Here is a 23,773-nt window from a genome sequence, read left to right on the forward strand (position 1 = left end):
CACCATACCCAGCTAATTTTTGCAGTTTTAGTACAGACAGGGTTTCAACATGTTGGCCAGGGCAGGCTTAAACTCCTGACCTCAGGTGATCCACCCACCTCGGCCTCCCAAAGTGCTGGGATTACAGGCATGAGCCACCATGCCCAGCCAAAATTAAACTTTTGTTTTCAAATAACAACCTAATCAACAAACAGAATAAATGAAGGGGTCGAACTTGACGGGAATTGTGGACAGAGTTATGCTGTTGATCCCTTGAATTAACTCTAGTTGAACCTTTTGTTTATTAAGACACAAACTGACCATCTGGACATTGTAAAGGTATGCAAAGCTGTCTAGAACATGGATTCTTCTCATTTTTCCCACAGATACAGATGGGATGCTTAGCATATGTCATGTAGTAGGGGGAAAGCACAGGCACTGAAATAGGACAGACTTAAATCTAAACCGTGGCTCTATTTTCTACTGACTAAATGACATTGGGTTAGTATCCCTGCAGTTCTCTGTATCTCAAATATCCCATTTGTAAAATGGAGTTAATGAATGCTGACATAAGGATTAAATGAAATGATGAATATAAAGTGCTCTATTGCCAATCTAGAAACTTATTTAGGCACATAATTTCTCAATTATGGGGAGAATAAAATGAAAAGAAGAAGAGTTATTCTTTTCACACATTGATGAAAATTAATCAAAAGCCTTGGATGGGTATAGCAGATACCTTTCAATGGTTTCTTACATTTCCTGTCAGGATAGCTTGGAAATACTTGCCTCCTGGTTTACTTTGGCTCTTCTACTGGCCAGTTTGTTCTGTGGCCAGGCTCTCTCGAGCCAAGGCAAGACTTCCAGTTAAGGCTGGGCTTGCTGAGTAATCAACAGTCCTAGAAAGTTCACAGGACGCTCCTAGGTTTTCTTCTAGAAGGACCTACCCTAAACCTATCTGGCATTATTTTCGCTAGAATTGTCAACATAATGCTGTGAAATATGATTAATAGTAGCCTCTCTCTAGTGGTTGAAACATAATTTTTTTTTTTTTTGAGGCAGGATCTTACTCCATCACACAGGGTGGAGTGGAATGGCACAATCACAGCTCACTGCAGCCTCAACCTCCGGGGCTCAAGTAATCTTCCTACTTCAGCCTCCTGAGTAGCTGGGACTACAGGCAGGTGACACCATATCTGCTAATTCTTATTTTGTAGACACAGGGTCTCACTATGTTTCCCAGGCTGGTCTCAAACTCCTGGACTCAAGCAATCCTTCCATCCCAGCCTCCCAAAGTGTTGGGATTAAAGTGTGAGCCACTGAGCCCAGCTTTTTTTTTTTTTTTTAATGGCTACCTTAAATAATTTTTTTCAAAGTAGATTCAAAATGCCTAAATATGTTGTTTGGCAAAATGCTGAAGACCCTTTTATTCCTGTTATAAAACAATGAATATGACAACTAACATTTGTATAGTGATTCAACATTTACCTCACGTCTTTCATTCGTAGTATTTTTTTTAAATCTTACAATGACCTAGTGCACATGCCATTCTTAATCCAGTAGTTATGCCTCCAATTTATGAAGCTGACTCCATATAACAACCAGCTTGAGATACCTTTTCACTATGTATAAAGTAAGTCTAAAATCTTTCATTCTGGCCTGCTTTATGCTCTACTTCATGATTTGTTCTCATTCAGTCCAGGTCTATGATGACTTTAAAGGCTCATTTCACAACTTGGGGTCTGTTGCTTGCCCTCTTCTCTGGTTGTAATTTTTGGCTTCCTTCCTTAATTGTGATTAGTATCTGCCCCCACTGACTATATGCCTTAAAGTAATGATGGATAAATAATTTGGTGGGCCCAGCCACTGGGTAAACTAGTGGCCAGTTCTTCCATACTGGTTTATACACCATGTGAAACACTTACACTCTACCTAGATTTCAATTCATTCATGTTCAGCAACCACATGGGGTCTAACAAATATGGCATCAGTTTCCTCCTATTTCTCTTGCTACTAAACATTATGGGCTTTTCCTTTACCTCTGCCTTTGGCTCAGCTGATTCATTAGAGGTATCAAGTTGTTCCTTGGCTTGGGCCATCTGGGTCATTAACCTATCCATGTGGGATTGGATGTCTGCCAGTATCTCAGTCACATGAGCTGTGGCCATTGCCTCCTGGATGTCCACTAGATGAAGAGCCTTCTGCTCCTCATCGGCAATCACTTTCTGAACTTTCTTAAATTCCTGCTGTATAAACATCTTCATTTGGTCCCGAGTTACCTGTAGAACAGAGGCAAATAAGAAGAATAAGTTGAACATACAAAGAAACAAAAGGGCAGAGTTATTACTACACAGCTCTGGCTAAAATACATACCATGGATCCTATCTGATCCTGAAGTTTTGGGAATATTCTAAAAACAATGTTCCCCTAATATCTTTGATGAATTTCCTGCTAATCTTTTTGCCTTTTTCATTCTTCAGGGAGTAATTTCTTATCCTTTTTCCTTTTTGTTTTGTTCATTTTTATACCAGTAACATATATGATGAGCATATATAGTAAAAAATGAGGCCAGGCGCAGTGGCTCATGCATGTAATCCTAGCACTTTGGGAGGCCAAGGCGGGTGGATCACCTGAGGTCAGGAGCTTGAAACCAGCCTGGCCAACATGATGAAACCTCGTCTCTACTAAAAATACAAAAAAAAAAAAAAAAATGCTGGGCATGGTGGCAGGTGCCTGTAATCCCAGCTACTTGGGAGGCTGAGACAGGAGAATTGCTTGAACCTAGAAGGCGGAGGTTGCAGTGAGCCCAGATTGCGCCGCTGCACTCCAACCTGGGTGACAGAGCAAGTCTCCATCTCAAAACAAAACAAAACAAAACATGAAATTCTTCCTCTCTGCCCCAATTACTGTTAACAGTTTGGTATGTATCCTCCCAGCCATTTTTCTATATAGTTATGTACATATATGTATATAGATAATTAAGTAGGTTTTATATAAATGAATCATAGTGAAAATATGGTTGTCTTTTCTACTTAAGATATATTTGTGCATACAGATCAACTTCATTCTATTATTTTTACTATCTGTATGATATGGAGCTGGAGGGTTGTGTGTGTGTGTATTTCTCCTATTTAACCATTCCTCTCTTAATGGAAGTACAGGATATTTCCAAATTTTTGCTATTATAAACAACACAGCAATAAACATCCTTGGGTATATCTCTTAATATCTGCATATAAGTTTCTTTAAAGACGTTTAGAGCCACTTAGTAAATTGGCATATACTCTAAAAATATTGTTTCATTCTGCCAAGGTACCTTCTGAAAAAGATGTATTGATTACATTCCTACCACAACGTATAGCACTTCCGTACACCCTTGCCAATACTGGATAATATCAAGCTTTTAAACTTCTACTATGATGGGTGCAAATATATTATTGTTTTATTTTATAATAACTGCAAACCAAAGAAAATACAACTGCTAGCTATATTTATGCTTAGGGCATAAGAAAGGCTAACAAAGTGAGAAATTATAAAAATGAGAACTTCTAAACTCCAAATTTTACCTGCATTTACTGATGTTTCCTCACAACCATGTTTAGTTTATGAGTATTTTAAAACAACTACGCATATTATGAGTGTAGCTGAGATAGGGAACAGGGAAGAAATAAACTGTAGATGAAAGGAGAAAGGCAGAAGAAAAGTCAATAGAGGATTTTAGAACTAGAAGAGAAAATAGTTGTCATCTAAATGAACTCCTTCCTTTTTACAGATAAGGAAATGGACACAGTTGCAAACCCGCAGAAGAGGGAAAGACTCCAATCTTCTTGTTCTCAGTCTGGTGCTCTGTTCACTGTAAAAGTCTGTCAGAAGGGAAGTCAAACTGGGGAAACCTAAGAAAGGAGACTGAGAAAGAGAAAGCCTAAAGGAGAGGGTAGCAGATTAAGTCATTTTTAATTAGCCTCTTAGAAATTGAAAGAAGCTTGATACCTTACGCAGCTTTTGTAACACTGCTAAGGACATCAGTGCAAAATAAGGCCTGTATGACATGTATCTGCTCACACATCAAGTGACTAAGTGTCATAAGCCCTCATACACTCTCTGCAGGTGCTCTCCCTGGTGCTGGAGAAAATGGGAAGGTGTATTAAATGTTCTTAATGTCCCCGCAAATTCTGTATCAGATTGAGAACTGTGATTTGTGTTTATATAATTCCTTTTTATGTTTAGTATATGTATTTTAGGACTATTATGCTTTACAGTGATCACTGATCAACGGATCTCTACTCCTGAAATAAACTGAGTCTTAAATAACTAGGACCTTCTCTCAGAAACCAAACATTTCCACTAAGGGTTGGACTTTTCTGAATGCCTGAGAAACTCTCTTAATGGCTACAAGTAACTAACAATGGATATCTTAATAAAAACTGACTCACAACGTATTTTACTAGACCTTACATACACATGTGGTTCAGAGTTAGGAAGCTGACATCCCACTTAGTAAAGGTGTGGACCAGACTGCAGCAGGTAAATAAGTCATGGATTTTAAAATTCTCTATTTCCCATAGCTTTATTACATAGGGTTTTCAGCATGACACTGTATCTTATACAGATCAGGTCACAAATGAAACTGAAGGAAAAATAATCCACTCTATAAAACCTTTATGCCTTTTCCCACTCTCATTCTCTAATTAACATATAAGCATTTTCCAGCCTAAGACATCAAAACCTTTAGCGCATTAGTTACAATCAAGCTGATATATCTTTGTTATAGTTGCATTAGGGTGAAGTGCAATATGATTAAACATAGTATTTTACTGAAATTATAACATAGCACTGCAATTTGAAAAATTTGACCACTGTATGGTCAGAACTACCTATTGAACATCTGAATTCAACCTTCTAATTTTATAGGTGAAGGGGGGGAAAAGCCACAGAGAAGTATGATAATCAAGTTAGGTTTAGAAACTTTCCTCTGGTCCAGTCTAATGTAGTTTTACAACTCATCATTTCCAGTGAGTTATAAACAAGACCCTGTCGAAAGAAGAAAAAGAGAAGAAGGGAGATCGAGAAAGAGAGAGAGAAGGGGCAGGGAGAGACAGTGAGAAGGGGGAGAGGGAGGGAGGGAGGCAGGTAAAGAGAAACAGAGGGAGGGACGGAGGTAGAGAGAGAAAGAGAGAGAGATTGAAAAAAAATTTGTTTCACAAAAGTATTGCTGAGATGAACTGAGAATAATGGTCAGGGTTAGGAGCAGGAAGCTACTCAAAAGAGAAGCATCCAAATCTACACTGAATATTTCAGAAACATTTGTTCTGTCACAGGCGTCTGAACCAAAGCTACTTCATTTTGAATAGGGGCTGGGTAAAATAAGACTGAGACCTACTGGGCTGCATTTCCAGAAGGTTAGGCATTCTAAGTCTTAGGATGAGATAAGAGGTCGGCACAAGATACAGGTCATAAAGACCTTGCTGATAAAGCAGATTGCAATAAAGAAGCTGGCCAAATCCCACTAAAACCAGGATGGCGATGAGAGTAGCCTCTGGTGGTCCTCACCATTACAGTCCCACCAGCACCATGACAGTTTACAAAAACCATGGGAATGTCAGGAAGTTACTCTACATGGTCTAAAAAGGGGAGGCATGAATAATCCAACCCTTGCTTAGCATATGATTAAGAGATAACCATAAAAATAGGCAACCAGCAGCCCTTGGGGCTGCTCTGCCTATGGAGTAGTCATTTTTTCATTCCTTTACTTTCTTAATAAACTTGCTTTCATTTCACTCTATGGACTTGCCCTGGATTCTTTCGTGAGCAAGATCCAGGAATCCTCTCTGGGGACTGGATCAGGACCCCTTTCTGGTAACAGTCCTACAAGCCAAATTTCCTGCAAGGTGTTAAGGAGACTACTCCAAAAATAACTTTAAAAATTGTAGACTGCATGAAATATAGTTTGAAGACTCTAAGTATCTCCCCAAAAAATCAATTTTTCACTTCCCTCTTCCTCATTTGAAAAGCCATTATTCTAAAATAGAAAAACAAAAAAGCAGGAAATGGAACTTTTTCAGATGCTACAAGCTGTCCACACTCCCACAGCACAGTGTCCTCCCCACTTGCCAGTGTCTATGGAAACTTCAAGTTGGGAAGTTCAAAGTTAAGGAATTTGTTTAGCCTTCAGCATTTATTCCTACATTGTACTCCAAGAGAGCTCCTTCCAAACTTAGGCCAGACTCCAGTGAGGGCAGGCAAGGGAAAAACTTCACCAATAAGGAGGTCATGGTTTTTTTCAATGGATGGGAAGATCTCCTATTTCTTGTGTCTTTTGTGTATCAGTGCAATAGCCACTATTTGTGAATAAAACAACTGCCCACCCACCAGGCTTAGAAAATTATTCGCAGCCTAGAAACACAGTAGACATAAACTCTGAACAGCATTCCACTACCAGCATTCTCAGTGATGTCATCCTCAGCGAAATTAGAAGCCTGATATGAGCATGTTTTACAATGGGGTGAGAATGAAAGGAAAAAAGTTGACTGAAGTGAACATCTAAACTCTTCATTAAGCTATCTTTCTCATCTTCTTCAGAAGCCTCCAGGCAAAAGCAGTCATTTGTATCTTCACTTCTGTCATCACCTCCACTTTGTTAACAGGGCACCATTGGATCTCTACCTCAGTTAACCACTTAGTTACTTCAGGTATCCACTCAATGAAATAATATAATGGTATTTACTATTGCTATTGTTACCGTTATTATTTTCATTATAAAAGACCAAAATAAATACCAAAATGTTGGAGAGTGGTTATCTGTGAATGGTAGAATTACAAGTACTTTTCTCTTTTTTACTTCTCAGTTCAAATTTTCTGAAATAACATGTAACACTTTTTAAAAACGAGTTTTTAAAAGAAATGTGGCTTAAAGAAAAAAAAATTCTCAACAAAATACTAGCAAGTCAAATTAATCCATGTACAAAAAGAGTAATAGGCCAGATGTGGTGGCTCATGCCTGTAATACCAGCACTTTGGGAGTTGAGGTGGGTAGATCACCTGAGGTCAGGAGTTTGAGACCAGCCTGGCCAACATGGTAAAACCCCACCTCTACTAAAAACACAAAAATTAACTGGGTGTGTTGGTGCACACCCGTAATCCCAGCTACTTAGGAGGCTGAGGCCCAAGAATTGCATGAACCTGGGAGGTGGAGGATGCAGTGAGTGGAGATGGTGCCACTGCACTCCAGCCTGGGTGACAGCGTGAGACTCTGTTTCAAAATAAAAAAAAAAAGGAATTACATACCATGACATAAATGAGAGATATATACCAAGTATGCAAGGCTGGTTCAATATTTGAAAAATCAGCTAACATAATTTATCCACATCAATAGGCTAACAAGGAAAAATCACAATAGATACACAAAACTCAATACTCATTTATTATAAAAACTCTCAGTACACTAGGAATGGGGTGGGGGGAGCTTCCTCAACTTAATAAAGAACATCTACAACTACCTACAGCCAACATCATACTTAATGGTCAGAAACTCAAGGCTTTCCTGCTAAGATGAGGAACAAGGCAAGGATGTCCCCTCTCAACCTCTTCTTTTCAACACTGTACTGAAAATCCTAGTTTATGCAGTAAGTCAAGAAAAGGAAATAAAAGGTATATAGATTGGGAAAGAAGAAATAAAACTATCTTTGCAGATGATAAGATTGTCTATGTAGAAAATCTGAAAGAATTCACCAAAAAAAGGAAAAAAGAAAAGAAAAAACCTCCTGGAACCAACAGCAAGACTACAGGGTAGAAGACTGATACACAGAACTCAATCGCCTTCCTATAGACCAGCAGTGAACAAGCAGGATTTTAAGTTAAAAAGATAATGCCATTTACATTCACACCTCCAAAAATGAAATACTTAAGTATAATTCTAACAAAATATGTACAAGATCTATATGAGGAAAAAGGACTGTTATCTAAAATATACTAAGAACTATAAAAACTCAAAAATAAGAAAATGAACAACCTGATTAAAAAACAGACACCTGGCACGCCCAAGATGGCCAAATAGGAAGAGCTCCAGCCTCCAGCTCCCAGCGTGAGCAACACAGAAGACAGGTGATTTCTGCATTTTCAACTGAGGTACTGGGTTCATCTCACTGGGGCGTGTCAGACAGTTGGCGCTGGTCCGTGGGTACAGCCTGACCAGCGAGAGCTGAAGCAGGGCGAGGCATCACCTTACCCAGGAAGCGCAAGGGGGAAGGGAATTCCTTTTCCTAGCCAAAGGAAATGGAGACACACAACACCTGGAAAATCGGGTAACTCCCACCCTAATACTGCGCTTTACCAAGGGTCTTAGCAAACAGCACACCAGGAGATTCTATCCCACACCTGGCCCAGAGGGTCCCACACCCATGGAGCCTCCCTCATTGCTAGCACAGCAGTCTGAGATCTAACTGCAAGGCGGCAGCGAGGTTGGGGGAGGGGCGCCCGCCATTGCTGAGGCTTAAGTAGGTAAACAAAGCCGCCAGGAAGCTTGAATTGGGTGGAGCCCACCACAGCTCAAGGAGGTCCTCCTGCCTCTGTAGACTCCTCCTCTGGGGACAGGGCATAGCTAAACAAAAAGCAGCAGAAACCTCAGCAGAGGAAATGACCCTGTCTGACAGCTTTGGAGAGAGCAGTGGATCTCCCAGCACGGAGGTTGAGATCTGAGAACGGACAGACTGCCTGCTCAAGTGGATCCCTGACCCCTGAGTAGCCTAACTGGGAGACATCCCCCACTAGGTGCAGACCGACACCTCACACCTCACACGGCGGGGTACACCCCTGAGACGAAGCTTCCAGAGCGAGAATCACACAGCAACTCTCGCTGTTCAGCAATATTCTATCTACTGCAGCCTCCGCTGCTGATACCCAGGCAAACAGGGTCTGGAGTGGACCTCAAGCAAACTCCAACAGACCTACAGCTAAGGGTCCTGACTGTTAGAAGCAAAGCTAACAAACAGAAAGGACACCCACACCAAAACCCCATCAGTACATCACCATCATCAAAGACCAAAGGCAGATAAAACCACAAAGATGGGGAAAAAGCAGGGCAGAAAAGCTGGAAATTCAAAAAATCAGAGCGCATCTCCCCCTCCAAAGGAACACAGCTCATTGCCAGCAATGGAACAAAGCTGGACGGAGAATGACTTTGACGAGTTGAGAGAAGGAGGCTTCAGTCGATCAAAATTCTCAGAGCTAAAGGAGGAACTACGTAACCAGCGCAAAGAAAATAAAACCCTTGAAAAAAGAATGGATGAATGGATAACTAGAATAATCAATGCAGAGAAGACCTTAAAAGAACTGATAGAGATGAAAACCATAACACGAGAACTATGTGACAAATGCACAAGCTTCAGTAACTGATTCGATCAACTGGAAGAAAGAGTATCAGAGATTGAAGATCAAATGAATGAAATGAAGCAAGAAGTGTAGAGAAAAAAAAATAAAAAGAAATGAACAAAGCCTCCAAGATATATGCGATTATGTGAAAAGACCAAATCTACATTTGATTGGTGTGCCTGAAAGTGACAGGGAAAATGGAACCAAGTTGGAAAACACTCTGCAGGATATCATCCAGGAGAATTTCCCCAACCTAGTAAGGCAGGCCAACATTCAAATTCAGGAAATACAGAGAATGCCACAAAGATACTCCTCGAGAAGAGCAACTCTAAGACACATAATTGTCAGATTCACCAAAGTTCAAATGAAGGAAAAAATGTTAAGGGCAGGCAGAGAGAAAGGTTGGGTTACCCACAAAGGGAAGCCCATCAGACTAACAGCAGATCTCTCGGCAGAAACTCTCCAAGTCAGAAGAGAGTGGGGGCCAATATTCAACATTCTTAAAGAAAAGAATTTTCAACCCAGAATTTCATATCCAGCCAAACTAAGTTTCACAAGTGAAGGGGAAATAAAATCCTTTACAGACAAGCAAATGCTTAGAGATTTTGTCACCGCCAGGCCTGCGCTACAAGAGATCCTGAAGGAAGCATTAAACATGGAAAGGAACAACAGGTACCAGCCATTGCAAAAACATGTCAAAATGTAAAGTCCATCAATGCTAGGAAGAAACTGCATCAACTAGCGAGCAAAATAACCAGCTAATATCATAATGACAAGATCAAATTCACACATAACAATATTAACCTTAAATGTAAATGGACTAAATGGTCCAATTAAAAGACACAGATTGGCAAATTGGATAAAGAGTCAAGACGTATCAGTTTGCTGTATTCAGGAGACCCATCTCACGTGCAGAGACACACACAGGCTCAAAATAAAGGGATGGAGGAAGATCTACCAAACAAATGGAAAACAAAAAAAAAGCAGGGGTTGCAATCCTAGTCTCTGATAAAACAGACTTTAAACCATCAAAGATCAAAAGAGACAAAGAAGGCCATTACATAATCGTAAAGAGATCAATTCATCAGGAAGAGCTAACTATCCTAAATATATATGCACCCAATCCAGGAGCACCCAGATTCATAAAGCATGTCCTTAGAGACTTACAAAGAGACTTAGACTCCCATACAATAATAATGGGAGACTTTAACACCCCACTGTCAACATTAGACAGATCAATGAGACAGAAAGTTAACAAGGATATCCAGGAACTTAACTCAACTCTGCACCAAGCGGACCTAACAGACATTTACAGAACTCTCCATCCCAAATCAACAGAATACACATTCTTCTCAGCACCACATCGCACTTATTCCAAAATTGACCACATAGTTGGAAGTGAAGCACTCCTCAGCAAATGTTAAGAGAACAGAAATTATAACAAACTGTCTCTCCACCACAGTGCAATCAAACTAGAACTGAGGACTAAGAAACTCACTCAAAACCACTCAATTACATGGAAACTGAACAACCTGCTCCTGAATGACTACTGGGTATATAACGAAATGAAGGCAGAAATGAAGATGTTCTTTGAAACAAATGAGAACAAAGATACAACATACCAGAATCTCTGGGACACATTTAAAGCAGTGTGTAGAGGGAAATGTATAGCACTAAATGCCCACAAGAGAAAGCAGGAAAGATCTAAAATTGACACCCTGACATCACAAAAGAACTAGAGAAGAAAGAGAAACACATTCAAAAGCTAGCGGAAGGCAAGAAATAACTAAGATCAGAGCAGAACTGAAGGACATAGAGACACAAAAAACCCTTCAAAAAATCAATGAATCCAGGAGCTCATTTTTTGAAAAGATCAACAAAATTGATAGACCACTAGCAAGACTAATAAAGAAGAAAAGAGAGAAGAATCAAATAGACGCAATACAAAAGGATGAAGGGGTATCACCACCGATCCCACAGAAATACAAACTACCATCAGAGAATACTATAAACACCTCTATGCAAATAAATTAGAAAACCTAGAAGAAATGGATAATTTCCTGGACACTTACACTCTCCCAAGACTAAGCCAGGAAGAAGTTGAATCCCTGAATAGACCAATAGCAGGCTTTGAAATTGAGGCAATAATTAATAGCCTACCAAACAAAAACAGTCCAGGACCAGAAGAATTCACAGCCGAATTCTACCAGAGGTACAAGCAGGAGTTGGTACCATTCCTTCTGAAACTATTCCAATCAATAGAAAAAGAGGGAATCCTCCCTAACTCATTTTACAAGGCCAACATCATCCTGATACCAAAGCCTGACAGAGACACAACAAAAAAAGAGAATTTTAGACCAATATCCCTGATGAACATCAACGCAAAAATCCTCAATAAAATACTGGCAAACCGAATCCAGCAGCACATCAAAAAGCTTATCCACCACGATCAAGTGGGCTTCATCCCTGGGATGCAAGGCTGGTTCAACATACACAAATCAATAAATGTAATCCAGCATATAAACAGAACCAAAGACAAAAACCACATGATTATCTCAATAGATGCAGAAAAGGCCTCTGACAAAATTCAACAGCCCTTCATGCTAAAAACTCTCAATAAATTCGGTATTGATGGAACGTATCTCAAAATAATAAGAGCTATTTATGACAAACCCACAGCCAATATGATACTGAATGGGCAAAAACTGGAAGCATTCCCTTTGAAAACTGGCACAAGACAGGGATGCCCTCTCTCACCACTCCTATTCAACATAGTGTTAGAAGTTTTGGCTAGGGCAATCAGGCAAGAGAAAGAAATAAAGGGTATTCAGTTAGGAAAAGAAGAAGTCAAATTGTCCCTCTTTGCAGATGACATGATTGTAAATTTAGAAAACCCCATTGTCTCAGCCCAAAATCTCCTTAAGCTGATAAGCAACTTCAGCAACGTCTCAGGATACAAAATCAATGTGCAATAATCACAAGCATTCTTATACATCAGTAACAGACAAACAGAGAGCCAAAACATGAATGAACTCCCATTCACAATAGCTTCAAAGAGAATAAAATACCTAGGAATCCAACTTACAAGGGATGTAAAGGACCTCTTCAAGGAGAACTACAAACCACTGCTCAGTGAAAAAAAAGAGGACACAAACAAATGGAAGGAAGAACATACCATGCTCATGGATAGGAAGAATCAATGTTGTGAAAATGGCCAGACTGCCCAAGGTAATTTATAGATTCAATGCCATCCCCATTAAGCTATCAATAACTTTCTTCACAGAATTGGAAAAAACTGCTTTAAAGTTCATATGGAACCAAAAAAGACCCTGTATTGCCAAGACAATCCTAAGCCAAAAGAACAAAGCAGGAGGCATCACGCTACCTGACTTCAAACTATACCACAAGGCTACAGTAGCCAAAACAGCATGGTACTGGTGCCAAAACAGAGATATAGACCAATGGAACAGAACAGAGCCCTCAGAAATAATACCACACATCTACAGTCATCTGATCTTTGACAAACCTGACAAAAACAAGAAATGGGGAAAGGATTCCCTATTTAATAAATGGTGCTGGGAAAATTGGCTAGCCATAAGTAGAAAGACGAAACTGGATCCTTTCCTTACTCCTTATACGAAAATTAATTCAAGATGGATTAGAGACTTAAATGTTAAGACCTAATACCATAAAAACCCTAGAAGAAAACCTAGGCAATACCATTCAGGACATAGGCATGGGCAAGGACTTCATGTCTAAAACACCAAAAGCAATGGCAACAAAAGCCAAAATTGACAAATGGGATCTAATTAAAGAGCTTCTGCACAGCAAAATAAACTACGACTAGAGTGAACAGGCAACCTACAGAATGGGAGAAAATTTTTGCAAGCTACTCATCTGACAAAGGGCTAATATCCAGAACCTATAAAGAAGTCAATCAAATTTACAAGAAAAAACAAACAACCCCATCAAAAAGTGGGCATACGATATGAACAGACACTTCTCAAAAGAAGACATTCATACAGCCAACAGACATATGAAAAAATGCTCATCATCACTCACCATCAGAGAAATGCAAATCAAAATCACAATGAGATACCATCTCACACCAGTTAAAATGGCAATCATTAAAAAATCAGGAAACAACAGGTGCTGGAGAGGATGTGGAGAAACAGGAACACTTTTACACTGTTGGTGGGACTGTAAACTAGTTCAACCATTGTGGAAAACTGTGTGGCGATTCCTCAAGGATCTAGAACTAGAAATACCATTTGACCCAGCCATCCCATTACTGGGGATATACCCAAAGGATTATAAGTCATGCTGCTATAAAGACACATGCACACGTATATTTATTATGGCACTATTCACAATAGCAAAGACTTGGAACCAACCCAAATGTCCATCAGTGACAGACTGGATGAAGAAAATGTGGCACATATACACCATGGAATACTATGCAGCCATAAAAAAGGATGAGTTCGTGTCCTTTGTAGGGACATGGATACAGCTGGAAACCATCATTCTCAGCAAACTATCGCAAGAACAGAAAACCAAATACCGCATGTTCTCACTCATAGGTGGGAATTGAACAATGAGATCACTTGGACACAGGAAGGAGATCATCACATACCATTTCCTATTGTGGGGAGCGGGAGCGGGAGGGATAGCATTAGGAGATATACCTAATGTAAATGACGAGTTAATGGGTGCAGCACACCAACATGGCACATGTATACATATGTAACAAACCTGCACGTTGTGCACATGTACCCTAGAACTTAAAGTGTAAAAAAACAAAAAACAAAAAAACAGACACCTCACTAAGAAGATATGCAGATGGCAAATAAGCATATGAAAAGATGCTCAACATCATATATCATTAGGAAATTAAAAATTAAAACAACAACGAGATTCCATACACACCTATTAGAACGGTCCAAGTCAAAACATTAACAAGACCAAATGCTGGCGAAGACGTGGAACAACAGAAAATCTCATTCATTGTGGTGTGAATCCAAAATGGTAAGGCCACTTGGAAGACAGTTTGGCAGTTCTTACAAAACTAAATACACTCTTACCATAGAACCTAGCAATCATGCTGCTTGGTATTTACACAAATGAGCTGAAAACTTATATCCACATAAAAACCTGCACACAGATGTTTATAGCAACTTTTATTCATAATTGCCAAAACCTGGAAGCAGCCAAGATGTCCTTCAGCAGGTAAAATAATGAATCAACTGTGGTACATCCAGACAATAGAATATTAACCCCCCCCCCACCAAAACAAAAAAACAAAACAAAAAAAACACAAGAAAAACAAACAGCTATCAAGTCATGAACATACATGAGAGAATCTTAAGTGTATATTACTATGTGAAAGAAGTCAATCTAAAAGCTTGGAATCAACTACACGACATTATAGGAAAGGCAAAACTGTGGACACAGTAAAAAGATCAGTTGCCAGAGGTCTGGAGGAAGGGAAAATAAAAAGGCATAGCACAGAGGATTTTTAAGGCAGTGAAACTATTCTATATGATATTTTAATGGTGTATGCATTTTTCAAAACCCATACAATATACAACACCAACAGTGAACCGTAATCCAAACTATAAACTTTGGGTGATAATGATATGTTAGTACAGCTTCACCAATTATAACAAATGTACTATTCTAGTACAGGATGATAATAGTGGGGGAGGCTGTGCACGTGGGGTGAGGAAGGAGTACATGGAAACTCTCTATATTTTCCATTCAATTTTTCTGTTACCATAAAACCATTCTAAAAAAAACTATTTTAAAATGTTAATATTAGGTTGGTGCCATTTCATTGGCAAAAACTGCAATTACCTTTACACCAACCTAATACAATTAAAAGAGAAAACCAAGTAGCCACTGAGAAGCCTACAGAAGATCTGGGGCTGGGGTGACCATCAAATGGACCAGGAAAGATAATTCTGCTTAAACCTGATACCCAGATTTGTCAACATTTTCATTCTCTGCCTTCCCATTTAATACTAGACCCTTCCTTCCCAATATGACTTCCCCTTTCTAGAATAATCAAAGTTTTTAAAAGCCCATTTCGTTTTAAGCCCATGAAAATAATGGCATCCAAAACAGCTAAGGAGCATTGTCAGAAGACAAGATTATTCTGTTATCTTCTTCACTTCTTATTTTGGCTATCTCATCCTAACTACTACTGAGTTAGATTCCTAGTGCCCTGAATCTCCACTCTTGTGCAACAGATGTAATTAGAGACAAATCTGGATTGGTGAATTACTCCTTCAAGACTCTAAAATCTATGCAGTTGTATTATGTTAGAGATAAAAGGAAACTGAGTTTGGTTTTTCATTTTTTATAATTTAAAAAAATGAGGCTCTGAGAAATTCAGTTACTTGCCCAAAATCACACAGCTGTTTGATGTCTCTGACTGATATTTGGGGCCTCTGCTTCTATCTTGGTGCTTTCCTCTGTTCTGAATTGCTTACCAGTGGTCTAATCCTGGTTCTCAGAGGCATAGTTTTGTGACTGCCCAGTGGGTTCACTATGCCTACTGCCCAGATAGAGCCAATTTATTAAGACGGGGGAATTACAATAAAGAGTTTAATGCATGCAGAGCTGGCTGAACAGGAAACCAGAGTTTTATTCAGTCTCCTTGAAAATTGGAGGACTGGGGTTTTTTAAGGATAACTTGGCAGATAGGGGACCAGGGAGTCAGGAGTCCAGACTGGTCAGGTTGAAGATGAAATCATAGGGAGCTGACTTCTACCTTTGACACTAGGCTTTTAAAAAAAAAGTACCATAACACTTGCTACCTGTTTTTCCCCCACCACAAAGGCGTCTACGTAAGTCACCAACTCTATTTACCACTGACCTGTCTGTAGCATTCAGCATATTGACACCCTTAGTCTTTAAACACTGCCCTCTGGGGGCAAAATCACTTTCCACTGAGAAGCACTACTCTACAGTCTTCCTTAACAATTTCATTCCATCTTTGGAAATTCAACTAATACCTCCATAAGGATGGCTCCTACGCCTAGGTTTTCTCTACAGGAAATCAGTCTCACAGTTGCTCTTGGCTGATCTACTTCTCTACCTGGATACATTTCTATTATCCAAGCCATCAAGCCTCAAACTGAATCCTCCCCCTCCTCATCATTATCATCGCTACTTTTTTTCAGTGCCCCACATATTAGACACTATTCTAAGCACTTTAAGTGTATTACTGCAATTAATCATTATGATGATGCCATGAGTGGCTAGTATTATTATATCCATTTACAGATGAAGAAACTGAAGTAGGGAGGTAACAAACCTGCCCAAATTCAGGCACACAATACGTAGCAGATTTTGAACCCAAGTAGTTTGACTATACAATCTGCTTTCTGACCACATTATTCTCCTACATCTTCCCTTCAAATGTCAACTTGCTTCCTCTATTCCCCTTAATGACACCATGATTTAGGCAGTCATCAGGCTCCAAACTCTGGAGCCAAGTTTTATTTTCTCCACCAGATAATAGGTCTCTTGACTTACTACTACCTCAAGGAGAAATTATGACACCTTAACTAAGGGCCCTGCAAAAAATGGTGGGCAATACATTCTGACTGAAGGTCAGAGGCCATCTCACATCTGTCCCTTCACCAGTATGGCTGCAGAGATGTTGCCCCATATACATGAAAATCCCCTTCTTTCCTTTGTATTCCCTTCCACATACTCCCTGCTAGACATCTAGACCCATGCTTCAAGGCTCCACTTTAGCACCCCCTGCTCACCCCAGCTAGACCTTTTATCCTAGTCCCACTGTCCCCTGCACCACTACCTCGCTAAAACAAAATTCAAAGTCACAAAGAACTCTTGAGTGATTTGAGGACACTGGTTAGTATCTTGCTTCTACCTCCAACTTTTTCTTGACCAGCTTTCTCTCCCTTTTCATCTCCATTTGGCCTTAAATCCTTGGCTTTCTAACCTTGATCTCAAATCCCACCTTTGGCCCCTTCAAACTTAGTGATTATATGTGCCCTTCACTCCCTCTGCCTTGGTGCTTGGAATTCAGCTTTCTCTTATATAGTCTTTTTCTTGGCTTATAGCTTTGACTCCCAGACACAAATGCTTTTGGATATGGTTTGGATCTGTGTCCCTACCCAAATCTCACATTCAATTGTAATCCACAGTGTGGGAGGTGGGGCCTCGTGGGAGATGACTGGATCATAAGGGTGGAGTTCTCATGAGTGGTTTACCACCATCCCTCCTGATACTGCATAGTGAGGAAGTTCTCACAAGATCTAGTTTAAACATGGGCAGCACTTCCTTCCTCTCTCTTCCTCCTGCTCCAGCCACGTATGACATGCCTGCTTCCCCTTCACCTTTCACTGACTGAAAGTTTTCTGAGGCCTCCCCAGAAGCCACTGTGTTTCCTGTACAGCCTGCAGAACCATGAGCCAATTAAGCCTCTTTCCTTTATAAATTACCCAGTCTCAGGTAGTTCTTTATAACAATGCAAGAATGGACTAATACACCCCCTATCTCAGTCAGACTACTCCATCCTTCCTCTACTTGTGGCCAGAGTACTTCTTCATAAGACTATAAATTTTGGTACTTAAGCCCTAGTTCTGTATTGTTCCTTAACAGCTTCATGAATATGACCCTATGCTTCTTCTGAATTGCCTTCCCTTCATGGTTCTCCCTCCTCCATATAGCCATAAATATACATGTCCTTGTATACACACACACACATACACATAGAGAATAATACATGCTCAGGACCATATTTCCTAGAGGTGTTGTACTTTAAAGGACCTAATAAACACTCGAATTGAATCAGTTAATCAACTGTGAAGTAGACAGCAACTGTGTTCCCCAGTTACCTGAGACACAGCCACAGTTGACTGTCAAGCACCCCTTAACGGGAGAGATGGATGTCTAACCACTATAACTGTGGCATCGCCACCAAGCATCCTTTCCTCCCAGGGCTGCTTGTTCATGCTGTCAGCTGCTATGACTTTATTGCCATGACAACTTGATGTGTAACCCAGTGACATGACACGGAATTGGATGCAACAGAAAGCAGTTCACTGGGGATGCTGGGTTCACTTTGACTCAATACTAATGCTTGCTCTTAAGTTGCTTCTTTCTTTGCTTGACCCCAGGGTGGCAATAAAGAAAGCAATCACAAACTTCTGAGCAAACAAAAAAATTCTGGGTGGCCCCTGCTATAGGAATGTGAAACTAGAAGAATGTGTCCCCAGAGACACCCAGGACTTGTAACAACCAAGAATAAGCATGAGAACTTCTATTCCATCTTGTTTTCCTGCTTTCTTAACACCTTAGCCTATGCATAAACCAGAAAGACAACTTCTGCTTTGGGAACTATCGTGTAGGAAGTGGGAGGTTGAAAGTGACACTGAAAATTTGAGGGGCAACTATACAGAATTTATACTATTTTTAAGTCTTGACTTAAAATAAGTTAGACTTGAATATACAAAGAAAGCCTATTTTATCTGCTGAAGATTAAAGCAATTTTAAAATAAGACTCAATCTCCACTCCAGTTCTCTGAAGCAATTTCCCTATAAAGCCAGTTATTTGTATTTTATTAAAAACACAACACCAAAACAACTGTATACTGCCATGAATACTCAGGAAAGGGCACTGAGACGTAGCTCTCATGTTTGCTGAGTCTTCTTTCCTACAGAGGGTCATAACAGTACAGCATATGGAGTTTGATGTAGTAGAGAAAGGGGTTTGAGGACTGGTTCTGTTAACTCCCTGCTTCTGTAGCTCAGAAAGGTGAAAGTTTCTCCATAAAAAGTTTCTTTGTAAAATGAGGGTAATAATAACATTCCCATAGATATTTTTCTAAACTTAACACAAAATAATACATGGAAAGCACTTAGTGCTCTCTGGGCACACAGAACCATCAGCAGAACCATTCTGCTCATTAGAGGTAACAATAACTGTGAACTTAAATTATTGTGTGCCTCCCATATGGTATCTACTGAGCTCTCACAGAAAAAGAGCCCCCAATGAGCTTTCCTAAAGAAAAGAGGGAGCCTATGCCCTGGGGAGTTTAGATCTAATTTCCCAGGGGAACATATAAAATACTTTTCTACTCATCCTAGGCATTGAAAAGTAAAGATATCAATACCAAGGCTCCTTGCCTGAGTTTCAAATAAATGGCCACAAGCTGTCAAGGAGAAATGAATGCCTTTTCTAATTTGATCAGATCTGACTGCCCAACATCTCAGAGTCAGTCTACTTCAGTGATACAGAAGCAAAGAAGGATGGGTCACATTCTGTTCCTCTGTACCTACACAAAGTCAGTCTATGGGCATAGTTGGCTCCTCAATCTCACAGCTTGCCTCTCATGGTATTTTCTCTCCTTTGTAGATTGAAACCCTACTCTACTCCCTTAAGGAGCTAACAACCTGCTTACCCAAGAACCACAGTGCTCATTAACTAACTACAGTTGCTAACATATATTTAAGACTGCAAAATCATCTTCCACCGTTTCTTATCTCCTCCTTACAAGTTTTCACTTTCAGGATCTTAATTAATAAAAATATGATTAGTCCTCCTTTATAGATAAAACTGAAGTTTATGGACTCATGTCATCTAACTCCAGTATTTGTGCTCTTTCACCTCCCCCCACCAAAAAAAAAAACAAAAACATGTCATACTCAATGTAAACTTTTACCCCAAGTCTGAACAAACACTACATTGGAATACCATTCTCAATCTATCTTCTATAGGTAAAAGTTAATAACTTCTATATAGAAGTCACAAAAAGGCAATTTCCTAGCATCTTTAGCCCTGTGACCTTGAACAAGTCACTTAATCTCTTATATCTTTGTTTCTTCATTTGTAAAAGGGGATTATAATGTCTAACTAAATGAGCTCAGTTAGGAAGTAGGGAGACATGGTAGAATCTATTTTACCTGCTGTAGAAGTAAACAGAAGCCATTAAACAAGGGGATGGACATCTATTGAATCACTGGGTTGAATGAAATGTCTCTTCGTAGGTGCAAAGACCTGACAAATTCTGCCCTTTGGCTAAATGCAGTCAATCAGGAGAGAGGCACTGTTCTCAAATTTTATATTTATATATATGTATAAGCATCTACATATAGATCTGAGGTAGACTGAGAGTTGCATTCTGCAGGTTTGGTCTAAAAACATCAAAGAAAACACCTTTTTCCCTTATCAAATCTGATTTTATTTCTTTAACTGAATGAGAGCTTGAATTAACAGGGAAAGAGGAAGGAGGGGGATAGGAGAGCAGCAGGCCCTTAAATAAAAGTCTAGGTGATTTTATCACTATTATCACAATAAAGTTTTATATCTAAGTACCCCGGCTCCTAAATTAACTGTCAAATACAATCCTGCACTGGAAACCTGAAGCGCGGCTGCTACGGGGGAGTCCTGACAGCTTCACTTCCCTCTCCAGGTTCGCTGTGTAATCAGCCCTTCAAGATTTTGGCAAAGAGTATATTATCAAGTCTCCTGTCAGTGCAGAAAGGAGCTGGAGCAGGGGGAAGAAGACATCACAAAGTGTTAATTTTATTAAGCCATTTAAAGCTCAATCCCTTTGCTTTGTAACAATGCTCCAGTCCACCAGGCAGCTTGGAAACCATGCCCACCTGTTTTTAAGTGACTATAATCTATTGGTGCTGTGGTTCAATTAGGAGGTCTGGGGCTCCAGTAAGAAAGAGAAGGATAAGATAAAGCTGCAGGGGAAGGGAAAAGAGGAGGTAGGAAGGGAGTGAAGAATCTCAGCAGCGTTTACTTTAAAGTGGGAATATATTTCCTAATGTGTTTCTTAAATTTGACTTAACTTCTTTATTTTTCTTATAGTTGGGCACCAAGCAGTTCTGCTAACTAGGGAGTCTGCTTCATAACAATAAACATAGTTGCTTCTATGCACTGATTTCTTCTTTCTATTGGGAATATATGGACACAGAACTACACACTCCCAAGGCACATACATTTGCCTTGACTTGAACAGGCAACAGACCTATGCTGAACTACTGCCAGTTACTCTGCAGCCAGGCAAGACCCACAGAGTGAGCAAGCCAACCAACCACACCAAGGGAACCCAAAAGTGGAGACTGAACTCAATTTATTTGCAAGTCATTATCACTCAGACAGGTATCAATGGCCCCTTAAAACATGCAATTGGTGTCACTATTCCTAGAAAGTGTTAACTGATCAAAGCATAGAATTATTTATAAACAGGTGGCTTGCTTTTCTCTGCAAGGCTTGGAAGGTTTCCAGAACTTTGTGGGGAGGAAGGTGCCCTCACGTACCCTTACCCTTCTGCTGGAAGTAGTGGTTATTCTCTGGACTGGAGGCTAACAGCAGCCACCATTTATAGGAGGCTGTACTCTGCACTTTTTTTGTAACAGGATCTCACTATGTTGCCCAGGCTGGAGTGCAGTGGTACAGCCACGGCTCACTGTAGCCTCAATCTCCCGGGGTCAAGAGATCCTCCCACCTCAGTCTCCCAAGTAGCTGGGACTACAGGCACATGCCTCTACACCTGGCTAATTTTTTTTTTTTATTTTTAGTAGAGATGGGGGTCTCCTTATGTACTCATCACTTTAAATGGATTATCTCACTTAGTTTTCCCAACAACCTATGCAATATGTACTATTATTCCCTATTTTGGAACTGAAAAAACAAAAAAATCTGAGAAATGAAGAGATTAAGTACAGATTTGCCCAAGGTCAGATAGCTATCAATGCTGGAGCTGATGAGACAATTCCCAAGCCTGAACTTTTAATAATTGTAGTATACTGCCTCCTCCTGCCAGAGGCTAACATCAGGTTTTTAACCCTCATCCCTGTCAGGAAAAGCAAAGGAAAAAGAAAATTAATATTCACTGCTGACACTTCAAGTGAATGGTTGAAAAAAGTGATTCAGGCAGTAATCTTGTTCTCTTTCAACAACTTTATTGAGATATAATTCACATATTTTACAATTTACCCATTTAAAGTATACAATTTTGTGGTTTGCAGTATATTCCCAGAGTTGTGCAACCATCAGCACCATTGGTTTTAAAACATTTTCATCATCCCCAAAAGTAACCCCATTACTATTAGCAGTCACCCTACATTCCTCCATCTCCCTCAGTCCCATACAGTATTGAGTCTCTATTTCTATATATTTGCCTATTCTGAACATCTCATATAGATAGAATCATATATTTGGTTAAAGAATATATATAAAGAATATAAAGAATAACTTCTTTATTGATGGGGTTCAAGATATGCTATCCCAAAATACGTCTGTAGGAGGCCAGAATATGCCACCCCAAAACATGCCTCTTTGGCAGAAGAATTGTTTTGAGCTGATTATTTGGAGAAACTGCAAATACAGGAGAAGTACTGAAAACAAGAGAAGCTACCCTTTTGTAAGAGAAATGTACATCTGTAAAGGAAATCTCCATTTACAGGAGTGTCTCCCTCTCTATACCAGGAAGAGAAGGATGACTCCCAATCACTAGAAACTCTTTTGTTATAAATGGAGAAGGCACCAACTTAAATCTGCATAACAAACTTTACCTTTGTTTACTATGCTTTTCCTGGGCATCTCCCAGTAACTAGCCTTCCCTTCCATGGTATTTATGCCTGAACTCAAAGCCACCTCTTTGGGATTTACTTATCTTCCCTTAGGTATCCCATGCACACATGAGGTATATATGTTAATAAACTTCTGTTTTTCTCTTGGTAATCTGTCTTTGTTAAAAGGGTCTGTCTCAACCAAGAACTCTGAAAGGTAGAGAGGAAAATTATTGTTCAGGATCCCAGTTTTCTAAGTTGAGATTCAACGATGGAACTGGATTCAAATGATAAAATTGTATCCATTTATAAGATATAACATTAGGTGAAAAAAAGTAGGATACAAAGCTCTCTCTCTCTCTCTATATATATATATATATGTAAAGCAAACTAAATATGGCCTGAAAAGGAGTTTGTAATTCTCTATTTGAGTCCTTGTGGATGAACTGTAACCTAACTTAATAAGATAGACAAGATTGAAAACCTAACTTAGGAGTATGCGCCTGTAACAATTACTGAGTCTTGGCCAATCCCAGCAGCCATACTTCAAACCAGTCATGCACTGCTGAGGGTTCAAACTGTGTGCAAATAAGGTAAACGCTGAACTATAACCAATCCAGCTGTTTCTATACCTCACTTCCAATTTCTGTATGTCACTTTATTTATTTATTTTTTTGTCTATAAATTTGTTCTGACCACAAGGCATCCCTGGAGTCTCTCTGAATCTGCTGTGATTCTGGGGGCTGCCGATTCACAAATTGTTCATTTTTCAATTAGATTCCTTTAAATTTAATTTAGCTGACATTTTTGTTTAAACAAGTGGGGTCTGAAATACAGCTTCTAATGACCTCCAGTAGTGCTGAGTGAA

The 23,773-nt window shown here is 39.7% G+C and overlaps 1 protein-coding gene across 1 annotated transcript in view; it reads right to left on the reverse strand.

Moving 5' to 3' along the window:
- The window catches only part of TRIM44 (tripartite motif containing 44), a 134,888-nt gene that overhangs the window by 73,929 nt on the left and 37,186 nt on the right, over positions 1-23,773 (reverse strand). Inside the window, exon 3 of the mRNA XM_008001947.3 lies at positions 2,019-2,258. Coding sequence (XP_008000138.1) covers positions 2,019-2,258 — 240 coding nt within the window. The remainder of the gene's footprint in view (positions 1-2,018; positions 2,259-23,773) is intronic.

The sequence above is a fragment of the Chlorocebus sabaeus genome, chromosome 1 (assembly GCF_047675955.1).
Source record: "Chlorocebus sabaeus isolate Y175 chromosome 1, mChlSab1.0.hap1, whole genome shotgun sequence".
In the NCBI taxonomy this organism is placed as follows: Eukaryota; Metazoa; Chordata; class Mammalia; order Primates; family Cercopithecidae; genus Chlorocebus; species Chlorocebus sabaeus.